General features: G+C 47.3%; 1 protein-coding gene across 3 annotated transcripts; it reads right to left on the bottom strand.

Annotated features, from left to right (window-relative positions):
* Positions 1-707: 707 nt before the first annotated feature.
* Positions 708-24,031, bottom strand: ATG4B (autophagy related 4B cysteine peptidase). Of its 3 annotated transcripts, none has more exons than XM_054206357.1 (13): positions 23,826-23,969; positions 18,163-18,261; positions 17,571-17,642; positions 15,392-15,490; positions 13,654-13,755; positions 12,622-12,694; positions 11,479-11,558; positions 8,074-8,270; positions 6,980-7,058; positions 6,102-6,247; positions 5,354-5,410; positions 4,969-5,062; positions 708-2,529 (listed from the first exon to the last, which is right to left on the bottom strand). In XM_054206357.1, the coding sequence occupies exons 1-13, from the start codon at positions 23,833-23,835 to the stop codon at positions 2,456-2,458; spliced, it is 1,182 nt and encodes a 393-aa protein (XP_054062332.1). In that variant the 5' UTR covers positions 23,836-23,969; the 3' UTR covers positions 708-2,455. The 3 variants fall into 3 exon arrangements, with proteins under 3 accessions (XP_054062332.1, XP_054062333.1, XP_054062334.1); XM_054206358.1 differs by lacking the exon at positions 23,826-23,969 and adding an exon at positions 21,050-21,446; XM_054206359.1 differs by lacking the exon at positions 17,571-17,642 and having other exon boundaries at positions 23,826-24,031.
* Between the last annotated feature and the right edge of the window lie 148 nt (positions 24,032-24,179).

Below are 24,179 nucleotides of genomic sequence, written 5' to 3' on the forward strand. Positions count from 1 at the left end.
CTGCACAGCTCCTTGGTAGCAGAAACACTCCTCGTGAAGGATGCGAGCACCTGTAACGCTGAATCAGGCCCTGCCAGCAACACTGGAAGACGACAAACAAAAGGAGCCTCAAAGTTCAAGCACGGAGTCCAGCCCTTGCACAGCAAATACAAAAAATGGTCATTGAAATGACTACACTTCTGTAACATTTGCTACTGCAGAGCTGAGGTTTAAAAGGCTAGCTGGAAACTGATGCTATGAAAAGCTATCGGTTAGCTAGCTAAACAGCAGGCAAACAGTCTTGAAGGAAACAAGTTTCACTTTCCACCTGCCAATGCCAAAAGTTTTGAGCCTCTGCTTGGCTCTTTCCCCGCAACCTCAAAAGCACACATGGCAGAGACTCGCCAAAAAAGCACGTCCAGTCTTGCAAGAGCTTACGCTGTTTTAGAAGCGGAGAGAGGCTGTGCTGCTTAAAATTCAAGTAGCAGAATTGTTATGGAAGTGTTTTTAACTTCTCTGCCCCAAGCAGCCAGCCCCTCTTCTCTCGGGTACACCAAAAGGAAGGTAAAGTCACCCTTCCACGTAGTTCGACTTTTGCTCCCATCTGCCTTCGCTGCCCTAACAGGATCAAAACTGCAATCATTTTGACAGCATTCGCAACCGCGCCACAGGGTTACTCAATACCACCCCCCCCACCACCTTCACGTGCAAGAACATTAGGCCAGGCAAAGGTTTTAGATCTGTTTATTCAGATACAAATTGAAAGCAGATGAATGGAGCACAGCCCCACTTCCTCTGCTGCCTCTTCCCCTAACTACAAGGGAGAAGAGGAGAAGCAGGCAGAAAGCAGCAAATAATAATTTAGTGACAGAAGCACTGTGGTTCCCAGTTCAAACCTCTGCTTTTGGATAGCCTAGGGACAGTTAGGGCATCAGTAGGTCAGTCACGGGGGAAATAGGTCATTTCTAGCCAGCTGTCACCGTCCTTGGGCATAAAAGCATCAACTGACAGGTTCCAATCCTAAATGTACAAAACAAAGCCTTGTAAACAGGTTTGCAATCTGCAGCATGCACTAAGGAAACTACTTCAGCAACTACTATTGCAGTTTGCGTTAAGACCTTTCTCTGAATTCTGTGTGCAGAAGGGCCCTAGGCAGAGCTATCATCTTAAAGTAGCTAAAATTTCCAGTATAATTGGACCTTCTCAAGGCATTCTCTCTTCACTGCCCTCTTGGGGATGATCACACAAAATGGGTTTCTCTGGGTTAGCTCCTACGTGCCTTTGTGCATACTCTGCAGGGAGAGGGAGCTGGCAGAGGACAAAAGGAAAAAGGAAAGGTGCTGACAGCTGGGAAGCCTACTTGGCCTTCAGGCACCTTTTCTGATTTGGAAAGGGAATGTCTAACAGGAGTAATTGGAGAAACTGCAGAACCTTGAAGACTTTTATAGCTCACGTTTTTGGTACCAACAGGATTAATTCCCTAGCTGCTATGCCAGCACACGGGCCCAGGAACAAGAAGGCACACGACTGGCAGATCTCAGCTGTCCTGTTTTGCCTCTCCCAGCTGTGGACTTCTTTTGTTTTCCCCAGGGCTGTGGAATCCAGTTCTCTGCTTGAAGCAGCTTTCCTGAAGATAACTTGCTGTAGGGGTTAATCTGTTGTAGAAGCACAATGCTTTATCGACTCACCGAGCAAGAACACGCACATTTTCTATTCTTCCATTCTTTCTGCTGTTATGTAAACCGAGATTGAGACATTCCTCCCCAGCGTCATGGGTCTGCTCCACCTTCCCAGAGAGCATTTTGCTTACTGAATTACCAGTCACTTTTAAGTTCCCTCAACTCTCTTTTCATAGGATGTGAGCAGGAGAGGGGTACTGCACCTGCGAGGATGCGCTGTGTACTGCAAAGCATGAACAGGAGTTGTATGGTAGGAAGCCCGGCCACCTGCGCTCCCGGGGCTTCACAGCTGTCTCGTTGGGACTCATCTGCTGTTCATTTGCGTTGTGAGCTGCAGTCCAAGTTGGCCAGTGATAAGAGAAGCTGCTAAAGGAATTAACTGTACATTTCACCTGCTAAATGACGGGTGGCTCTATTTAAGCTTCAGAGGGGAGTCCCCATGTAAGGATTTAGCGCTCTAACGATTTCTATGCCTCCCCCAGAAGGCCAACTGACCTGCTGATGTAACAGATAGGCTTTGAACTCCTAAGCACCACTGCATCCACTTCCAGCAACTGTTTTCTGCTGAGAAATTCCGACTCCAGCCAGTAAGGCTGTAACACCCACTTGGTTCTTCATCCCAACGCAGACAATGCGCGCTCCGCTCAGAGGCTGCACAGAATGCCAGGATGGACAAGAGGCGGGGATGGCAGCAAGCACCTATGAAAACCGGTAGCCCCAGGCTCTCGAAGGAGCTTCCCTCCCCCCCTTCTCCCCACACATAACACAAATTTGCAGAGTCAGTTTCTTATTTGTTTTCAAAGGGATAGGATTTCGAAGTCTTCATCTTCCGAGTCAAAGAACCTTTCCAATCTGTCAGCATCGGAGGAGTCTGCAAGAGAAAGAGAAAGCATGACCTCCGTGGGACGTACTGACTGCTCGGTGTCAGTGAGACCAGCAGCTGGAGGGCAGCAGAACCAGAGTGTCATGGGCCCATAATTTCCAAGATACTCCATGATACACCTGAGTGAAGGCTCTGAGGAGGGATGAGAAGTAGCACACAGCAGTAGCACAGAAAATGCACTGGAGACAATTAATACGGTGCGCAGAAGGTGCATCACGTTTCACAGACCCCGAACACAGCCCTGGTGCAGAGCAATTCTGTGCTGCGACGTGTTTTGTATGACCTTCCTGGGCTGCAGCTCTGTATTAGCAGAAGACAGTTCTGCTTCAAGAGGCTCAAAATAGGAGAACTGACCCAGGTCTGGGCTAATATCCGTGAAGATTTCTGGCCCAATTAAGCAACACAGGAACATTCCTCCCCCTGTGTATTAGAGACTTGTTTTCTGCTATAGTTGCCTTTGATCCAACGACTGGGGAACGTAACGACACAACATGCACTCTCCCAAAACCAATTAGTACAGTCCCATTTTGTGAGGAAAGATAATGTACTTGATCCCTCCTGTCCATCCTTCCAACTCTGTGATGAGGAGGGAGCACATACCTAAAGGGAAAGCAACTTTACCACAGGGGAAATTCAGGTGAGAACGTATGGGCAAACTGGGGAAGTAAAGGAGAAACCTAAATTATCTCAGGCTTCAAGAAAGCATACACTGGACTCGGCAGAGCAGCCAGCCAGAAGCTAAACAGCGATAACTGACGGCTGGGGACAGAGGAGAAGCGCATGGACACAAGGCTGCAGGGCCCCCTGAACATTTTGTGACAAGCTTTTAATTCCATAGTAGTGCGTGCAAATGCCTAGTGTCACTGTTCTCGATCAAACCGCAGTGCCCATGGGTCCTGGCAACACAACTTCCAGAGGTGCTCCTCAGAGGAGCAGCCCCCTTCACTTCCGTAACACAGCAGAGAACCCAGCTCCCTGAGGAAAACTGAAAACGAGAGGCTGGACATTGATGAGAGTCTGATTAATCCTTCTTGTGAGGGGTAGGACTGTAAGAGAAACAGAACAGCCACAGCAGATGGGAGAGGCTCTGCAATCTAGGGAAGAGGGAGAAGAACAAGTAGCCCACTACAAAAACATTTTTAAGAGTAAGAAAGGTAGCACTTAGGGACAATTTAATATAGGCCAAGATCAATTGACAGTTTAAGGTAGTCGAGCATTCTTACAGAAAAGGGCAGTGAGATAAGGAAGTCTTTGAAAGCTGATGCTAAGGGAGAGAGAAAGAGATAGCAAGGAAGCACAGGGTGCAGGGCGCAAGTGACGGGACATAGTCCAATGCCTGGCAACAGGATAAGTTTGTCCACGCGTATTCACTCCTCTTGGCAGAAGCTGTCAATGGCTCTTTATCTCCTGCAATGTTTCTGCACATTATTAACGTGATAAGCAGAACCTGACAGCCAAGATACCGCCCAGCACTTGTTCCTTTTTGCATTGGTAGTGGCATATGCACAGAGAAGGAGTGCCTTACACTGGAACCAAGTTCGAACAGCACTGTCCTTGACCATTTTCATTACCCAGAAACTCAGTTTTCAACCTTTTCAATGGACCCTTTTGATTCCTCCAAGCATCCTTTTACAAGTCATAGATTCACATTGCTGTGATGGCCCACAAACTGGAGTTTCTTCCTCTCAGTCACCACCACCAATCACAGACTCATTCTAAAAAATCATCCTGAGATCACAGAATGTGTTGGGTTGGAAGGGACCTTTAAAGTTCATCTAGTCCAACCCCCCTGCAGTGAGCAGGGACATCTCCAACTAGATCAGGTTGCTCAGAGCCTCATCAAGCCTGGCCTTGAATGTCTCCAGGGATGGGGCCTCCACCACCTCTCTGGGCAACCCGGGCCAGTGTCTCACCACCCTCAGTGTAAAGAACTTCTTCCTAATGTCTCATCTAAACCTGCCCTGCTCTAGTTTAAAACCATTGCCCCTCGTCCTATCGCTACATGCCCTTGCAAACAGCCCCTCCCCAGCTTTCTTGTAGGCCCCCTTCAGGTACTGGAAGGCCGCTGTAAGGCCTCCCCGGAGCCTTCTCTTCTCCAGGCTGAACAACCCCAACTCTCCCAGTCTGTCCTCACAGCAGAGTGGCTCCAGCCCTCTGATCATCTTTGTGGCTTCCTCTGGACCCACTGCAACAGGTCCATGTCCTTCTTGTGCTGACGGCTCCAGAGCTGGACGCAGTACTCTGTGTTATGGGATCTGTGAACCACTAGTCGAAAGCCAAAGAACTAGATCAATTGCCCTAAGAGCTCCACATCAAACTGCTGGGGAAAAACGAACATACTAGAAGTCACTGTGCAATTCCACACCATTTCCAGAAAACCAAAGGGACCGGCTCACCCGTTAGCTCTGCCTCCCTGCATGGCCTCACCTGGTGTAAGATTGAGGACATCGGGGTTGGAGAAATGCGACGGCTGGCGTTCGACCAGTTCGAACATCGGCAGCGCTCCTCTTACCAGGGACAGCTGTGGAGCAAGAGTAGAGCCGTGAGAACCAACAACTCTGTACTCATGGTGCTCTGGGTCTTTAAGGGGTAATAACGATCTGTTGAGACTTCATTGCAGTTGAAAAAATGTTTCTCAAATCTTTGACTCGCATCATCAGCAGAATTGCAGAGCTATGCTCTTTTTGGTGTTTTAATAAACTACTTTCATATGCTTTAAAATGAGATCAGGCTGCAGAGAACGTGCTCTCTGTGCAGCAGTTTGAAACAAGACAATACCCTATATTCCTTTCCTGGTGATATAAACACAAACCTTTTTGATTTGCTGGCACCAATCGTTAAAGTCCTCCTCCGTGTTGCAGAAAAAGCCCTGTAAAAAAAGAACTTCTCTTTATGTATTGTAGATTGATCATTTCAGTCTTAAAGCCTTGTATTAATACCAAGCAACAGGACCAGGACTGCGAGCAGTTACACTGCCTAACTGCCTTGCTTTTAAACTGTGTCTTACGCTGCCCTGTTAAACTGAACGCTCCCCATATGTTTGATGTGACCAGACCATCCAAGCGCCGGAAGCATCAATGTAATCGTCTGCTCTACTGCAGAAGGAAAACTGGGCAGAAACCAACCCACATGGAAACAAAGGGCAGGCATCTCAGGCACAACAGAAAACAAGCCACACCGAATCATGCTGTGGATTTGGGAATGGATTCAGATCTGCCCATCAGAAGGCAGGACTCAAAACCCAAGCTAAACCTGAGAGAAGAACGGTGCCCCATGAAGAATGGAATTTAATTGCCATGCATGGCAGATTCCCCTGTACCAAATCGCTTCCTGCACCAAATCGCTTTGGTGCCTGTACCAAATTGCTTCCTGCACGAGGAGCTTCTGTACGAACATTACTGAAACCCACGGCAGCACCTGCCCAGAGCACAGCATGCCCGTAGAGTACCCAACCCATCACCACTGCCCTTGCCCGTTCCCCGGGGAAAAGGAGAGCTGTGAAACAGAGGGCGCACAACACCACTCCTTCGGGTGATCAGCAACAAGCAGCAGGAACGCACCACCGCAATGGAGGGGTCGAGCTCGGCAATGCTCATTCTGCAGGGTGGGTGCTGGCAGTGGAAGCTTTCATCGGGGAGACAGCCGCTGTCATTGGGCTCCACTGCAGGCTGCGTAGTGTGGGGATCCAGGTAAATGAGTTCCTCACCTGGACAGACAGGCAAGGAGACATGAACAGGAAGAACTGTTCCAAAAAGCTGGCCTTCTCATAAGCAAAGGGTGAGATACAAAGAGGAGGAAGGGCGATGACAGAGCCAACTCTCGTAACCCCACAGGAGAACCCACGTTCTAGGGACAACTTGTTTTCAGTCACTTCCCCAAATGCTTCTCATCCAGGCAAAGAGCCAGCTGCCAGCAGAACCACGGTGCCCGCTCCACAGCAACAGCCTGGGCACAGGCACCATTTGGATACTGTTCCTGCACATGCCTTCCAGGGTCCCATGTAAGCTCAAGTCTGCCCCAGAAATCCAGAGCACAACCAGATTAAGGTCTCAGGCAGAGAGACAAAAATCACAGGGAAGGAGGAGAGTAAACAGACAACAGTTTGTAGAATTTCAGGAAGGGGACAACTAAAGCCCCTGAAGGGAAGTCAGCTCTGAGCCTTGGAGAAGGCCTCTATGTACACCTCTTTAGAGATTTAGGATTTAGACAGGATTTAGCATTACACAGTGGAAGTTCACAGCCTGTACTACAGCCACCATTCAAAGCTACATCATTCGGGTCCTCACAAAGATATTCACAGCAGCCTTTCACACTTCCAGCAGGAAAGAGGAACCCTGCAGCACGCACTACAGACCAAGGTGGAGAGCTGTACCGCTCCACAAGCATTTTTTAGCTGGGGGGGAGATGCTTGGAAAGTCTTTGCACTCTGGGCACTCACCTACATAGCCAATGAAGTAGTGAGCACTGTTTGGTTTCCCTCCGATCACTCCCAGGGACTGGGGCATCATGAAGCAGTGCTGGAAAAGCAATACAGAAAACACACAGCTGACAGACAGTGAGACAGCAGGTGGCAACAAAGGCAAACATCCAAAAATGCAGTGGGAAAGAAAGATGGGGACACTGAAAATCAGCAGAAACAGCCATTTCTGGAGAGAAGCTCCACCAGGAAGGCTGAGGGCTGCAACACAAGGCTTTCAAGTAACACAAAAGCAGCTCAAAAACACCTTTAACTGCTGACAGGAACAGACAGATGGACCAAACAGAAGCAGCAGCACTACTCCAGGACTCAGTCCAGGCAAGTCCTGGCTCTGCTGCAGTCAGCGGCAAGATACTGTGGAACTGTCATCAGGTTGCAACAGTGCTCTTAGGAGGGAACGATCATTCAGGAAATAGTTTAAGTTCCTTATCCAGCTGCAGTATCCAGGCACCATCTACTGAGTTCAGGGCAAGTAACCTCGCATGAATCTGGAGCTCTTACCCATGCAGCTCAGAGCTTGCTAGCTTTAGTACACAAGACAATGTGCACCCTGTCTTGTGCGTGTACTCTGCACACCCTAAATTCAGCAGCCTCCTGATACTCCACACTGCAACCGTCAGCCAAATTCTAGGCTCAGTCTGCAGTACAAGCTCCAGCATCAGAGCCACAGGGAGTTTGCAACACTACGTTCATTAACGCTCAGGCTGCCACCAAGCCCAGTACAGTTGTGCTGAACAAATGTTTCAGCAGGTTGGTACCATCTAAACACAAAGAGGGACTGAGATTAAGTTGTGAAGTAAGATCCTCAAAAAAAGAAACCCCGAACACCAAAAAACCACAACCCCCCAAAAGCCCCACAGATTTTCCTGACTAAAACCTGCAAGAACCCATATCCTGACCTCTGACAAGGACTGTCTCTAAACACATTTTTCTTTTGAAAATAGGACAATTATTTCTGACTATTTTTACCCCAAAATGAAATTCCAGAAATGACTTCATTCTCATCAGGGTCCTTAAGCATCAGAACACCAAGAATTCAGCTCCACGTCCCCTACCTTTAGTGTCTCAATATAGGCTTCATTGATCTCTGTGAGCCCAAGGCGGAGAGGTATCAGCAGCACCAATGGTTTCCACAGTGAGAGCCTATCTCTAACCCCCGCTTCCTCTGGGTACCCGTTATAGAGTACGTCTGACTCCACAGCAGGGCATGCTGCAGCTCCAGCACACGGGAAGTTGGACTGGCACAACCGCCCTACAGAAAGGGAACATGAGCAGAAAGCATCAGAAATAACCTCTGTTTCTAGACCTTGAGTGATTCTATTCGAGCTCTGATTAACAATTGCTATTTAGTAAATGCCTACAACACTTTAAAAAACAAAAGAAAAGCGTAAGGAAGTCCAGTGCTGGGGTCATGCGATGTACGTACTCCCTGCAGGGCTTCTGGTAGGGCTCAGCATTTCATCTAAGCCGACATCAAGATTATGCCAAAGCATGCTGTACTCACAGCCACCATCTGGTGGGCTGTTAAAATGCAAATTCTTCCAGCGGTTGAGCAGCTAAGCAACAACCTGTGCCAACAAGGTTGAACGAGTTGATTAGGAGGTCAGGCAAGAGTCCTGACTTCAGAGAGCATGTAGGCAGAAAAAGGAAAATCTGGAGTACTCCAGAGGAGTTAATGGAGGAGATGAAGACAGTTGAACCAAATGAGGAAAGCATTATGGCTTAACACAGGAAATATTCACCTGTAATTGGCGCTGTAACAAGATACAAACATAGCATCTAGAGCAGTTGTAGTTTTCCTGAAGTTCACTACAGCCTTCAGAAATTTTATTGGGGATCATTCAGAAGCTACTTTAGAGACCTAAAGCAGGATGATCATTAAACTCTACAATTTCAGCATGAGCTTTTGCCTGTAAGATATGGGGCAGTAAAGCTCCTCGGGGCATACGCGTGACATAAGCGCTATGCATCCTCATTCTACAGGTCTGACAAACACACAGCCAGGCTGTAACGCAACCAGGTCATGTAAATTCTGGTACAGAAACATCTCCAAGCCTACCTGTCTCACTGGCCAATTTCATTACTTACTGGGTGTGTGAAGAAAAAACCCAAACCCCAAAGAAACCCACAGCACTTTAATCTCATAAAGCCAAGACAATTAGACAAAATGCCAGAGGCTAATTTAATTAATTCCTGGCCTCAGCTGAATGCCAGGACACTCTAGCAGGTAGGACATGATGTAAACACCTTCATCACCAGCAATTTCAACAGGGTGTATACTCACTACTAAGAGCTTCAAACCCAGCTGAACCAGGAGAATGTTACACCCAAGGGAGAACAAACAGGACTTTGTTCTAAAGCCTCAGTATGAGAGACAACCTGCGCTGAAGAGTTTGCAGGTGATCCCTACGCCGTCCCTCAAGGAGAAGGTGTATGAGTGCATCTCTCATGCCCAGACATATTACAGTGACCGGAGGTCTTGAGACAATTGAAAGTCATTATTCATAGTGATTTATCCTCTTGGAACAGTAAAGATCATGGCTTTTTTTGTTGGCAGTAGCTTGCCTGTTCCGATGATCTGAAATCAGCTGCCAAGCCAGCGCTGTTGCTGCACGGGGTGTCCCTGCAGGTTTCCTCATCGGGCAAAGCAAGTGGCAGTCCCGCGCTGCAGTATGAACAGGTTTAATCCCAGTTTAAGCAGTGGGGAGCTTGGCAGAGACTAAACTCAGCCAGCCTCTTTGGCAGGCTTTGCAGCACTGTGGTGTCACAGCACAGCGGAACCTGCCTAAAGCTTCCCAGCTGGATCCAAACCATTTACTGCAAATATACTCCAACAGATCTGACACAACATCTCTCCTGCTGCGGCTGCTGTCAGGTACTGGCTTTACTGTCTTGGTTTCTCAACACCTTTCTGATGCACAGGATTCTCCAACACACAGCTAAGAGCCCCTTTCTCGTACAACAAACTGACTCAGAAGGGATAAAGATAGGTGTTTTCTTCACTGCTGTAGCGAAAGGTATTTCCTACACACCTTAGGCTGAACAGTGACCAAACTTAACAAATGTGTGAAACAGCGTTAACTTCTGAATGTTTCGCTATCGACACATGTTTGGGGCACAAGATATATAACGCATATCTACAGACATATAACACATGCGTCCCACTCATACAGTGACTTTCCGGCCCTGAACGGGCACATCACGATTCACATTTGAGGAAAATAAGCAAACATCCCACACGCACCTCACAAGCTGTATGGACACATTGCTTGAAGCAGTGTCAGTGCTGAACACGAGCCACACGGACAAGAGCCTGCAACGTATCCAAGCCTTGCAGTCAGCATGCTTCAGTTCTAGAAATAACATTTGCAGGCTAAAGATGAGAGATAAATCCAATTTCTGTCCTCACGCTGGCCCTTGTTTAAGCCAAGGGCATCTGCACATACCTTTACAAGACTATGTGTACCTAAGGTTAGACAGGCACTTCTCAATCAGATCCCACGTTTCTCAGCCTCTCAATTGAGACCACCTGATAAGAGATGTGACTTTGTAAAGTGACTGTCCTGCACTCTAGGGACAAATTGTCTGTTAATTGATTTTTGGCTCCGCGGCAGCCAAAGCCAGCCTAAATGGTGCCTGCCACAACCTCATCTGTAACTTTGCACCAGCTCCAGCGCTCACTGGACTGTTCTACGTGCTGTTTCTGAACACTAACCTGGCAGAAAACACTGCGTGGGTTTGTGCTGTGTAAGCGCACTGCCTCACGAGTTAGTCTAAAGCAAGCGAGGGGAAGGCTTGTGTGGCCAGGACCAGGCAGGACTGCAGCAACCAGCAACGCAGGCGTTCAGCTTTGGTTACCGCAGCCTGAGCAAGCATGCTAGGGATGAGCAAGCAAGCAAGCATTGCAGAGCTGCTCAGCCTCCAGAGCCATCCTGTTGACAGGATGCACCAAAAAAAAAAAAACCAGAAAGAAAAAAAAAGAAAAGAAATAACCAGTGAGCACTCCTTAAAATATGAGATTCCCTTCTTCTCTCCGCCTCCCCTGCCAATTTTGTTCATTTTCCTCTTCAGCAATCTGTTCTAGTTTTCTTATTCTGCCTAATAGCAGAGACATTCCTACCCCATTACACGAGAGAGGAAGCAGCCATTTACTGCTCGCTACCTGTGGCCAGAAACAAGTTTGACACTACCTTCCAAGCAGCTCCCACCTACTGGCTGAAGGTCAGCAGACCTCCTCTCCAGATCCAGAGGCCACAGTGCCAAGTCAGAGGCTTTATCAGATGAAGCCAAAGTCAAACAAGGGACTTCCTTGCCCTAGAACAGCAATTCTCGTCTGGTTTTAGCATGCTGGGACACAGCTTTAATACAGAACATTTACTTCATGCTTGTTGTGTTGTACTAGCACTCTGGCTTCTTGCTGCCAGAGGATATGCCACATTCTACCTCCAGGTGATACTTACGGATTTCTTCCATCACTACTGTGTTGTCCATGGCTATATGGACTGCCAGTGAACTCCATGTATCAAAAGTCGCAAGTTTTCTATAGGAAAATTAAAAAAAAAAAAGTAAGCAAGGATTAGTTACAAGACAAAGATGGTGGTGTACCGAAGAGGAGGAACTGGATTACGAAAGAGATTGGCTTTCATCAATTGTGCTATAAAGTATGTTTTTATACAAGTATCAGAGTTGTAGATTCTGTTGCCACCGGTTATTATGGCCAGGTTGCAAATGGGACCACACCTGGGAATTTGTCCCTCAGCAGCTACTAAGTACAAGAGCCCCGATAGAATCTCCAACTCAAATCCCATAGCTTCTGGTTACCAGAAAGCGAGACAGCACAAAAAAATAGAAAATAATAAATGAAAAAAAATAAATATCACTTTTATTTTCCCTACAGTGTCTCCTGATCGCCTATACCAGATCCTGGGCTAATTCAGCATACAGTATGACCTGGGAATTGCTTTCAGGCAATCCCAGGCTATTCTAGGGAGATCCTTGCTCACCGAATCAAAGTGAGGAAAGAATGGCAACAGGAGGGAGAATGTTTCTCAAAATACAGCGTGTCCCAATTATTAAAGGCAGACCATGCTCCAGCATCGCTCTGATCCTCTGCCCAGGAACCCAGACAGCAAATATTAATGCTTTCATGCTAACGCATTAGTGACTTGACGGCTCGCTGGCAGCTTTTTGATAACAATGACACTGTTGTCAGGTCAGCAGAGGCAACTCTGAGGCTAGCAGAGATCCAAACTACAGCAACCATCATCTGCTCTGACCCTTGCTTCTGGTCTGCTGCAGAGTATTGCACTCGGTTCTGGCGGCAAGCACATTACTTGTGGGATGTGGAGAGAGATTTTTGGGGGTTGTCCTCAACTTGTAACCTGTCTCCTCTCATGTCTTGCCAGCATCTGAATGACATAAGGGCTCGTTTCAAGCTCCTGCCCAAGCAGGTTGATAAGGTCAAGCAGGTTGCCTGCTAAAAGTGTTAAAACATACAGTTGCACTTCAGTCAATGGGCAGAAACCTGTAAGCTACGAGGTACTGCAAGCCAAATGACCCCGCTGCGGGGTTCGAAAGACATAAAGGAAAAACACAGCACTTACTTGAGCACTTGTGCGACTGTGTTTGGTCCGTACCACTGACCTATGGATTTTCCCTCTCCAACTCCCATCTGGGCTGCATCACAAGAAAAAAACCAAAATAATTTAGCGAATATTTTCACCTACACCGTGTCCCTTCCTAATCAGAGTTTGTATTTAATAAGGAAGAAATCTCACTTGGAAACACTTTTGAGTCAGTAGAATCTACCCTTTCATGAGGTATCTTAGTGTAGATGGACGAGAGAAGCATATCCTCAAGGCCTGTTAAGCAAATCCTTATCCTTTCCCCCAAAGGCAATAACACAGAAGTTCAAAAGGCAACTGCCTACAAAAGCTGTGGCTGCCCCATCTCCGGAGGTGTTCCAAGGCCAGTCTGGACGGGGCTTTGAGCAGCCTGGTCTAGTGGGAGGTGTCCCTGCCCATGGCAGGGGGGTTGGAACTAGATGATCTTTAAGGTTCCTTCCAATCCAAACCATTCGATGATTCTATGAATGTTACCTCAGAAGAAATTTTACTTAAGAGCGTTTGATTACCAGGACCACCCCTGTAATCTGCAGTTCTGTTTGCTCAAGCTATAGGTGCCTTAACACCCCATAGGAAAAACTGGAACAGGCTGCTTCTCTTTTATTTGCCAGGGAAGTTTGTATCAAAGCGAGACCCTTCCTTAGTCCATTTGCTACTTCTGAGAATTTCTTCGCTCAATCATCTTCTCATTTTACAAGGTCCTAGTGAGAACAGCAACAACGCGAGTTCCTCTCACCTTAGCTAGCTAGCTAGGTTACGGAAAGTGATGCTGAATATAACCTAGAGCATTAGGCAAACCTGACGGCCTCAATGGAGACAAGAAGAAAGATCCATCACAATCCATAATAAAGAGTGGTAGTTTTACATCACGTCAGAAAACAAGTATCACGTACTACCTGACGCCTTCGTTGGGGTTTTTCTCTGGCTAAGCCAGTAAAACAAACACGGAGCGATGCTCTACATTCATTGAAAACCCAGAGTATCTCCACGCCTTTCAGCACTGACTCTTACCTATCTGGTGAATGGAGTAGTAGCTGTCTTTTTTGTCAATGAAGGCATTAAGAACATTGAAGTAATTATCCATCTGCCTCTTCCCTTTTATCCACCTCCAGTCTAAGAGAGAAGAGAATATATGAAATAAAACACAATATTTATTAGCAACTAGAGGCTGCAAGCTACAATTCTCTTCCATGTGCATCCATCAACTGACTCGATTTTCATGTTGCTATCTTATTACTAGGGATGTGAGGCATTCCCAACACCAAAGGATTAATTTTAAAAGAAAACTAAGCATTCTCAAAGCTGAGGTAAAGGAATATCACTCACAGAAAACACCAACTGTACCTCTAGCCCACAGATGGGAAATAGTGTTACAATTTCTCATTGACTGGCACGAGCTACATATTCTGGGAAAAAACAGGTGACCTCTGTTGACAGTTATTAGTTGTTTAGCTTAAAGAAGTAAGTTTTAATTAGAATAACTTACTTAAGATTATAATATGATGTGATTTATGCTGTTTGCTTAGCCTTTAGGCCACAATAGAATTAATTTTCATTGTAATTTTTCTAGCAGCTGGTACAGTGCTGTGTTTAGTCTTTTAGTATAAGAAAAATGTTGATAACACACTGATATTTTAGTAGTGTTTTCCCTAAGTCTGGAACTTTTCAGTTCCCCATGTTCTGCCAGATAGCGCAGGTGCACAAGAAGCGTAAACCAGAACATAAGGAGGCTACAAGCCTCGGCAGAGACTGCAAATCAATGAGATAAGAGCAGTCAACAGCCAACCTGCCTGGACACAGAAGAAGAATCCAAGAAGGTTTTAGAAGACTCCAGACCAAAAATCACCACTGGACTATCAGACATGTGAACAGCACGTGAGGGGTGCGTGTAGAGATCCCAAGGGAGTAATTGCCCAGGGATTTCTTTGTTCATGGTCCCTCCCTTTTTGGAGGCACCCTGCCTGGGCTGAGCTTGCTGCTGTACCTTTCAATTAAATTACTTATTTTTTTATAAAATCTGAAGCTTGGGACTCTGCTGTGGGAAGCCTAGGGTTGAGCCTGAAGCAGGAGGGAGCACACCCAAGAGTATGTGTGAGTGCGAGGAGTTGAAAGGGGCACCCATCAACTCACTGGGGTTGCCCGCTGCGAAGGGACCTTGGTGTGAGCAGTTAGAGACTCGGGTGATGTGTGCGCGACTCCTTGAACGGTGTGCGAATGCTGGGGCAGCAGCTTCTCCTCTGACAACCTCACTACAAAAATCATCCCCTACAAATCTGAAGGCCATCAACAACTGTCAAAAAACCACTCCACTATAGCTCCTTACAGACCAAGCATGGGCCAAGCACAAGAACAGAAGTGTTTAGGGAGAGGAGACTACTCTCAGTAAGTGAGGGCTTTGTGACAAAACTGAACTATAAACAAGAATCAATCTACTAAGTTGTTTTAAACTTCAGTTATATAAAAAAACCTTAAAGAAAAATCTAGTATGCGGATTTAACCAGCACGTTACAGGGCTCTACTTCATTTTAAGGCTTGGACAACTGTATCTATGCAGAGTTGTAGACAGCGGGGAAAAACCTGCTGGTTTTCCAGTAGACTTTTCTCTCAACAGCCCTGGACTTGAGGAAACTGAAGAAAAAGACACAGAGCCCTCAGCAATTCCCAGCTGAGTTACGTGCTGCCCTTACAAGTACTGCACTTGTGGGAACACGTGGCGCTGGAAGTCAGTATGGGCTGTGCACTGGTTTACCTCTTCCCAAATGCCTGCAAACCAAGGCCTGAGCAAAGATCATCTGGCCACACCGCAACATACAGCCCCAGCCAGTATCAGATGTGGGACCGGTTCCTCCTGTAAATGAGAACAGAAAATAAATATGTAATAAATAGTAAAACAGTACCAAGAGGGAGAAGAAACGAAAGCGCTGTAAGCCTGCAGAGGTAGCAGGTTCACCCGAGAAGTCAGGCAGGGAATAAGGACTACCTTAGCTCACATACCCAAGGCTGAGGAACAAAAATGCAGTTATCAGTGTTTATTAAAAACAAACAAAAAAAGCCCTCTAAGACTGAATGAAAGGAGAAAAAAAAACCCTTCAAACGGAAATCCAAACAATGCAAGCAGAAAGCAAGCTGAATTTCTCGGGAGCACGACAGCCCTTGAACCTAGTTGCAGGCTCCCAGCCCAATTCAGAGACACATTTCTACAGAGGTGCTTGTTACAGGTGACTCCTTGTAATCCTCATCCTAAGAAGGCAACTCATCATGTAAAACAAACCAGTCCCAAGGAATTCCCACATCATAAGCGGCTACCACTGGATGAGATTCCAGAGCGAACAACGTAGTTAGGCCAAAAAAAAAAATGCCAACAGTCAAAAAAAATCCACCCCAGCAACGAAAAAAACACAACCTACATAAAATTGGAGAATAAGCTGGATATTAGCTCATGCTGGAAAGTCTGAGACAAAAGCCTCAAGGCTGGAAGTATTTCCCTGACAGAACTTGAAAAGGAAACTGCTGCTCCTCCACTGAAGCTCTGGCTATTATTGCAAGCTTCATAGATAAAATATTTAGTGTGACCAGAGCAAGTGAGCTGTCTTACAAGCACGCAGTCAGCTGCGCCTTAGCACCACTGATAGAAGTAGTTTCTTTGTAATGCTGCTTTTTAATTTCAATCCCATGCAACTACTTTGCATGAAAAGCCCAGGGAGAAAAATCATCAAAGAGAACTATTTAATCACCTTCTGGATGGTCAGCAGCTATCTTCTATAATTTTGCCAGCAATTTATAACATATGCAACATCCAAAATTGGTACTGCTTTACAAAATTAGCATAAGACACTCCCCTTCCTTCTGTGCTTGCCCACTTAAATATTGTGAGCTCTTCAGAGGGTAAGTGGCCAACAATAAAAGGGATGGCTGGGAAAAGAAAGACTGAAAAAGGAAAAGGTTTACTGTACGACATGCAAACTGTATCTATACTGTAAATGGGAAATGACTCAGAAAATGGGATTTCTTCCCGCCCCCACCCTCTAATAACTCGTGCAGAAACCCCAATCATAATTGTGAGCCATAGTTAAACACATGCTAACCCTTCAATTTCAAACGCATGTTTAAATATGGCTCACAAACGTGAATTTAAAGGGATTAAACTGCATCAAAGATGTCTCATAGCTTCTTAGGCAAAGGGTTTCCCAGTAGGGAAAGAACAGAACAAGCTAGAAGGACCAGCTACCAAGTCTCTTTTCCAAACCTGAGCCATTTTTCTCATCAACTGCCGGGGATGACATTGACAGCGAGGACATGGATGGGGCTTGGAATCCCATTTACCTGCTCTCAGATCTCTTCTGATATCCCTTCCAGTCAATAAAGAAAACCACACCACAGAAGAGACCATGCAGAATATCTTAAGGAACCAAGACATCCTCCTTTGAGGAGGGAAATGTTCCCCATATTACAGTTCCTGTGTGTAACAGCCACTCCAGGCATTTAAAAAAAAACAACACACAAACAAACAAAACACCCCACGTAGTCCAGAGCACATGCAAAAAGGCAGTAATTTCTGTATCATATCTCTAGCTTTCATGTCTTTAATCCACCTCAAGCCCAAGACCATCATTAAATATTTCACGTTAGACTTATGTAGGACTTAATGAAGTACAAAAATCTTCTCATGTTGCTCAAAGAAAGGATACTTCTAGGTAGGCTTCCCAAACTCATTCTTGTGTCCTTTTTAAAATCGCTGTTATCCCTCATATCCAAGGGGATGAGGAATTCTCATTATCAGTCTATCCTATCAATTAAACGAAATGCATTTCAGATTCCTATAAGCGGAAATGAATTAACGTTATGCTTGTGGGGACTGTTTTATTAGGTAGAGATCACCAGATTATCTTAATTCCCAGGATATACTTAGACTCATCCACAGTACGTACCGATAGCAGGGAAGTTCTTTCTGTAGGTGAACCAAAGCCGAGAGGTCACATCCAACAGGATCTCTTCTTTCTCTGAAAATTTTTCAGTATCAAAAGGCACACATGTGAGGGTAGCACCAAACACAGCTAAATCCATCTCCCACCCACCTCCCCCAGTGACAACAGCAATCTGCTCCTCACTCGGTCTGTGTGCCCAGAGAGGCAAAATCTGGCTGAGGAACAGGGCAGTGCCGCTGTGCAGAAGAAACTTTCTTTTTTCCCCAAAAAATAGCTGCAATCAACCTAAGGAAATCATGGCCATAGGCAAATTATGAAGCAGTAAACCATTTTCCTGCCTTGTTCCCGAGCTATCCCCTTTCCTCAACCATCCTGGCCCCATGACACAAGTCACAATGATAATTTACTGCCCAAAAATATTCCAGAGCCCACAGAGATGGCCGGAGAGAGAGAAGCATGGCACTTGCAGTCTGCATGCTCTGCCAGCAAAGAGACACACACACTCTGCGGTCGCCTTGCTGCTCAGAAAGCAAAGCCCAAAACTAACGATGTCCTCTGGAGCATTAGAGCATGTTGCACCGTGCACGCAAAATACCTGTAAAAACACTGTATTTCCGGCCGAGGATCCAAACGGGTTCTTTGGTCTCAGGGAAGTCTTCATACTCGAACCTGAGAGTGTCATAGGTAAGAGTAGCTAGAAAGAGAAAGAAGAAATTACATACCTTTCACAGCTTTTCCTTGGGTTTTAAAAAAATCATACAAAACTACAGAATCAGAGCTGCTCTGGGCCAGCACCTTGCACACCCAGAGCACCTGGCTCGAGCTGGCAAGACACGGTACGGCTGCCCCTGCGACCACCGACTCTGGAAGACACAGAGAGCTGACACAGCCCTGGCTCACCCCCGGCTGCTCCACAAGCAGAGGAAGGCAGAGCTGTGCAGAGGTGTACCTTAGCTGTTCAGAGGCAAACCTTAGGTATATTTTACCGGTTCCCTTCACAGCATGGCATCCATCAGTGCCCAGATATCCACCTCCTCTTACAGGACTGCTACAGAACGACTCAGCAGCACAGGCTGCCCTTGGATCAGGGCAGCCTAAGCTTTCATGCAAGAGACACAGGCAATGGGGAGGTTAAAAAAAAAAAAAAAAAAAAAAGGAGATTTGCATGAACCATGCTCCACTAGGTCTGTATTTGGAAATAAGGCACTTCAAAATGGTCTTGGAAGCCTGGAAATGAACCATCTAATTTTGTAGCTGTGAACTCTTTAACAAAAATGCAAAGCAGAACTAAGCCAGACTTTTCTGCAACTCTTAAAGCTATTATTGAAAATCTCTCTCACAGCAAATGCAATAAAATCTGCAGTAACACGACATGAGTTTAAAACAGGGCAACGGACTAAACGACCATAAGCTCCTCAGCCCCATTTTCTGTGAAAGCTACCACCCTCCTCGGTGTACACCTCACTTTTGACTTCCCAGGAGTCACCTGCTGCTTTTCTCTGGTGCTGCCTACACAGCAGACCTCACCCTTCTCACACCTAGAAGACCTTCGTAGATGAGCTTTCCTCCCAATCGTTCCCTGCTTAGCTTTCCAAAGTGTCATCTGGAGCACCAGTAAATAATAACTTGGCCGATTTGCATCAATGATAGCTCTAGAAAGTCACCACAAGGTTCTGCTCCCCCTTCTTTCAGACATCTAGGATACTCCATGTTGTGCTGGGGCAAACAATCTACACAAGACATTTTGGCCTCCTTTGGCCTTTTGCCCTGGGGCTCTCTAACCTGAAATTCCAATTCCAAATGTCGAAGAAAATAAGTAAGTAGCAGCAGCAAGACACCACCCCCGAGACCAACTACTGTTTAAGCAGGAACCCTGGCAGAATAGAGATGAAAACAGGCTTCTAAATGAAATTTACAATTAGACTCTGGTCCTAACCCTAGCCCAAAAGATTTAAAGCACGTTCCTCGTGCGAATTAGTCTATAGACTGTTTCAGGCACATTTACAATAGTGTGGGCCACTCATTTCCATCCTGCAATGTGACTTCTCAACAGCAAGCTAAAGCAAAGCAATTCTGCTTGCACAGAAAAGTACCAGCAAACTAATGCAGTCTTTTCCTTTAACAAACCTTAGCAGGGAAATTAAAAATTTCTTTACCGTATGCTAGCCAAACTTCACGAACCCCCAGCAGTCCACACCTTCTGCGTCTGTATTTAATAGCTTGGCTTACTTTTACCCCCTTCCTTGCTCAATGTTGGAGATTTCTTTCCAGGGAAGAAAGCAACGTGGTTTCTGCAGATGTTTTCAAGTGTGCACCACATTTGACTTTCTCCCTTAATTTTCAGAAGTTTCCCTTTGGGATGAGACATTACAAGTTTATTCTGACAGCTCAAAGGGAAGCTAGTAGTTTTTTTTTAATTCAGGGCATTACCAGAAACTATCTTAACATAAAACCTGAAGTTCTCAGGTTTTAAAGCTCCAAGGAATATTTCGTGGGTTTATTTTGTCAGTTCTTAAGCTTGCCATGCATCCAGCTCTCTGCCAAAGGAGCCTCAAATAGCTTAAATAAAATTACTGAAACAAGGATGCTACAGAGAAACTATCAAGCTATCCACCACCCCTCTTTCTCCTTCCTAGCAATGCTTCCTCGCCTTCTCAAATGTCACATCCTCTGTGGCTCCACGTTTCACAGGGCACCAGCTCCTCAGCAAGCACAGGATTTGCAACTGGCAGCTTCACGGCAAGGATCTGCTGGAGTCTTTCCCCTTCAATCAACGGAAGGGGTCAGCAGGCAGGAGGGATTCCCAGGCTGCCCGCTGGACCAGCTGCGTATTCAGGGAATGCGGCACATGCAAACTGCATGTGCCATGACACTGCACATTCGCGAGGAGAGTCCCTGCCTTATGGTCCTGCAGCTGAATGCCTGACATCTGGGCTCCGCGCAAAGGTCCTGTAGGTTCAGCTGCGCATCTGAAAAATGGGGTCAGACATTAGTGCATATGTTGGTTTTATGGAAGAAAATACTTGCCACCATCTGAAAAGGCACGACCGTCAAAGGCAGAAGTTAAAGTTTCACCTTCGCAGGCAGGAAAATTCAAACGATCAATAATTTCATAATGGGAGCAACAAACTCCCCACAAGACTTGAAGCCACCAAGTGTTTCCTTTTCAAACATCTACCTTCCTGACACACTGGCACTTTTTCAAAACTGCATCCATTGTGCTATTGCCCAAGCAAGCTAAATATGAGCCAGTGGGATCCAAACAATTCAGGGAGGGGTACAAAAAGCGTCACAACTTGCCCAGGAGCCTTTCACTCCCTCTTAAAGGCAAAGGGTCTGGAAATAAATTAAACTGGAAATTCACCAAGCAGAAATCTTATCTGAAGATGCTCCCTTCGGAGCTGCAAAAGATCATCAAATTTCTCAGGCAGCACTCCAAAACTTCACCTTCAAGAAGCCCTCAATCTATTTTAAATACTGACCTCTGAGCATCCAGGACAGCAGAGCAGCAGCCTCTGCAGAAAATCTGAGCACACATCACACACAACAGTTCAACTTCTTTTCATGCACAGCGGATTTACAGTTAAAAAGCCAAGAGTTTCAGCCCTGCAAAGCACACTCTCAGAAAGGCAGCCTCGCTTTCCAGGAGCCTTGGGCATGCGGTGAATGATGTAAGGTTAGCTGGATCTCTGCCCCATGGGCACACCTTCCACGGGGTCTGCCGTAGTGTCCCACGCCACCTTCTCATCCCACACACTCCCTAGAAAGCTCTGATGGAAAAGACAAAGCTTTGTATGCACCACTACAGAAAACATCTATATTATAGAACCTAGGTAAAGGTAATTCAAACTAAACCCGCATTAAATACCAGCATTAAGCCTGAGTGTTTGAATTCTCTTCCACTTCTGTGCGTGTGGTTAGATTTGCTCAGTTATAAGATAACAGGCCGCACCAGAAAAGCCTGCTTTGTATGAAGCGCAAGGAACCGACCCTTGACGCACCCAGCATGCGCCTGCGGTACCAGTGACTTTCAATACCAGCGTACTAAATGTGAGTACATGCAGGGTTACTGAAAAGCTCTATAGCATCATCTTGACATAGACCAAGAAAAACTGCCTCAATACACAGAATTAGGGTAAAGGGTGAAATCTTGCCTCTCTTCCTATATTCTTAAGCTGCCCAACAAAAAGTTGAGCTAAAAACATTAGCCCAACCTTTAATAAGCTCCCACATAAACAAACACAGAAGCGCAGCCAGGCATCACAGAGCAGACCCTGACCGGTGATGCCAGTTTGCAGACGTGCTGAAGGCAAGATACGTGCTCACGGCAAGTATGAAGTCCTTGACAGCCACTAACTTTACCTGCTTTACCAAAACCAAAGCCATGTGGTTTTCTATCAGCTTTGGTAAGCAAATAACAACAAGTCAAAACTTTGATGACTCAAACGGATGTATGGCATGTGATTTTCCCTGCCATTTGCACAGCAAAACAGCTGATTTTCGCTCCAGCATCAATCATCTTTCATTACAGTTTGCCTGAGCAGCTTAGATGTTTTGTTGAAAAACTTTATACAAAATACTGAAGCAGAGGTTTGGAGCATCATATGAAGGAAAACCAGGCTTTGCAATAACTCACTTCCCAAACTGCTTCTTGGGCTTCCCCCAGTCTCTAGAGAGGCCTCTCTCTCCGATACTGTAATGTTTCTCAGGGAGTGCCTGCAAGGGCTGAGACACATTTTCCCTGACTCCTTCAGCCTCCACAAAAGAATCAGAAATGCGACGGACAATCACCTCCCTCAGCTGACAGAGGGACATCACCCAGGGCAGAGCAGAAAGGAGGAAAGCTACTGGCTGTAGAATGTTTCAAAAGAGAGTCAAGAAGAGAAGGTAACTTCACTGTGTAGTAAAGCTCATTGCTGAAAAACGCCCAGAAAGCAGATAACCAAAAAACAGCCTAAAGCCTTATTTCTGGCCTTTGCAAAAGAAAGATTAAGTCTCTTCTTTCTCCTAAGCTCTTTCAAACAAAACAAAACCCGATTATCTAAGCAACAACAAGGAATTAAGAGACAGACGGGGAGGAAAGTCAGTCTACTGTAGAATGGTGCTTTCTTGGAGGCCCAGAGCAAACAGTTCAAAGTCTGCCCATCAGGCCCCTGACTGTCTCAGGAGCAGGGCTGGATGCCAAGGGGCTTGAGCTCACATTGCTCCAAAGCCCCGAGAGCCCCCTCCTCTTTGCGTAGAGAAGATCCAGCCCTACTATCTGTCACAGCAAGGTTCTCCTTCCCTTGATAAGCCTCATAACGCTTACAAAAAGGGAAAGCAAACATATCTCCCAGCTCAGGTTGTGTAAGTTCACGTGCTGGAATGCGTTTTGTTGCCAGGCACTAGAGACTGGATGCAACGATGTGCAAGGATGCACCAGGCAGAAAGTCGGGACGCTACCAACACTGATAACAGCAGCAGCTGCACCGAGAGGGCAAACAAGCCAAACAGCAGTCTGGAGGGACAGGAGCTACGGATTCCCCCCACAGACACACGCTCCCACAGCGCGGAGGAGGAACCCACACGGCACAGGAAGATGTTCGTTATTATGGAACAACACTTATCTCTGCAGAGGGTGGATGAAAGCTGTTACTACGCAAAGGCTGGGAGGAAGCAAGTCCCAGCCCAAGTGTCAACACACTCCTTTCTTTCCTCCCCCTGTACCAAAGCAAAACCTCTATCGCAAACCTCAGTAAAGGTGACGAGTGGCCGCGGTGCCCTCACACCCAGCGCGGCGAAGGCAGTGGCAGCGCCTGGGGAGCAGAACCCAGGGACACCTGCCCTGCCACCGCTTTCGTCCTCCGGGTCGCTCCCCGGACAGCCGCCAAACAGCGCCGAAGAGCTTTTTTGGACGGACGGCGAGAGCCAGGCGGAGAAGGACGGGAGGGATCCCCCTCCCTACTGAAGGGCTCCGGCCTGCACCGGCGGCAACAGAGCCCCGGCTGGGCCGCCCCGACCCACGACCTTTCCCCGCTAAGGTAGGCAGCCGGGCCCCGCCGGGCCCCTCGAGGCCGGGGAGCGGTGACCGCCGGCCGGGAGGGGGCCGCACTTCACGGTGCCGGGGGAGGCCGCGCCGCTCCGGGCCGCCCGGGCCTGGGCCGCCCCGGGAAACTGTAGGCCTCCGAGGGCCGACAGGCCGGGCCACGGGCTCCTAAAGCGGCAAACAGCCACCGTGCCCCGGCCGCGGCACGGGAAGGGGCCGCCCCCGCCACCCACCTGCGTCCATGGCGGCGGCCCCGCCGAGGGCTGCGGCCGCTGCCGTCCTCGCCGACACATACGCCCCGGCGCGGCTTCAGGCGCGAGCGCGGCGCCCGCCCAATGGGAGCGCCGCTAGCCGCCGGGCTCCGCGGCGGTTGGCTGCCAGCGGCGCTCATCACCGTGCGCCACGCCGCGCGGCTTCCTCCGCGCACTGGGGGCCGCCATTTTTCCGTACGGAGAGGCAGCGCGGGGAGGGGGAGAGGTACCGGGTGGGCAGCGGGGCCGGGGCTGGGGGAGGCGGCGTGGCCGAGCGTAAGGGCTCCGCTCGTTCCGCACGATGCTGGCAGGAGCGGCCCATAACACGTACGCCTG

The sequence above is a fragment of the Rissa tridactyla genome, chromosome 6 (assembly GCF_028500815.1).
Source record: "Rissa tridactyla isolate bRisTri1 chromosome 6, bRisTri1.patW.cur.20221130, whole genome shotgun sequence".
NCBI classification, from domain to species: domain Eukaryota; kingdom Metazoa; phylum Chordata; class Aves; order Charadriiformes; family Laridae; genus Rissa; species Rissa tridactyla.

What these genes read in the sequence shown, in the direction of transcription:
- ATG4B (XM_054206357.1), bottom strand. An exon ending in AGTAGTGATGGAAGAAATCC is followed by an intron (nt 8,271 to 11,478) that starts GTAAGTATCACC and finishes CCCTTTCTGTAG; the next exon opens with GGCGGTTGTGCCAGTCCAAC. An exon ending in GGTGCCAGCAAATCAAAAAG is followed by an intron (nt 5,063 to 5,353) that starts GTTTGTGTTTAT and finishes CTTGCTCCACAG; the next exon opens with CTGTCCCTGGTAAGAGGAGC.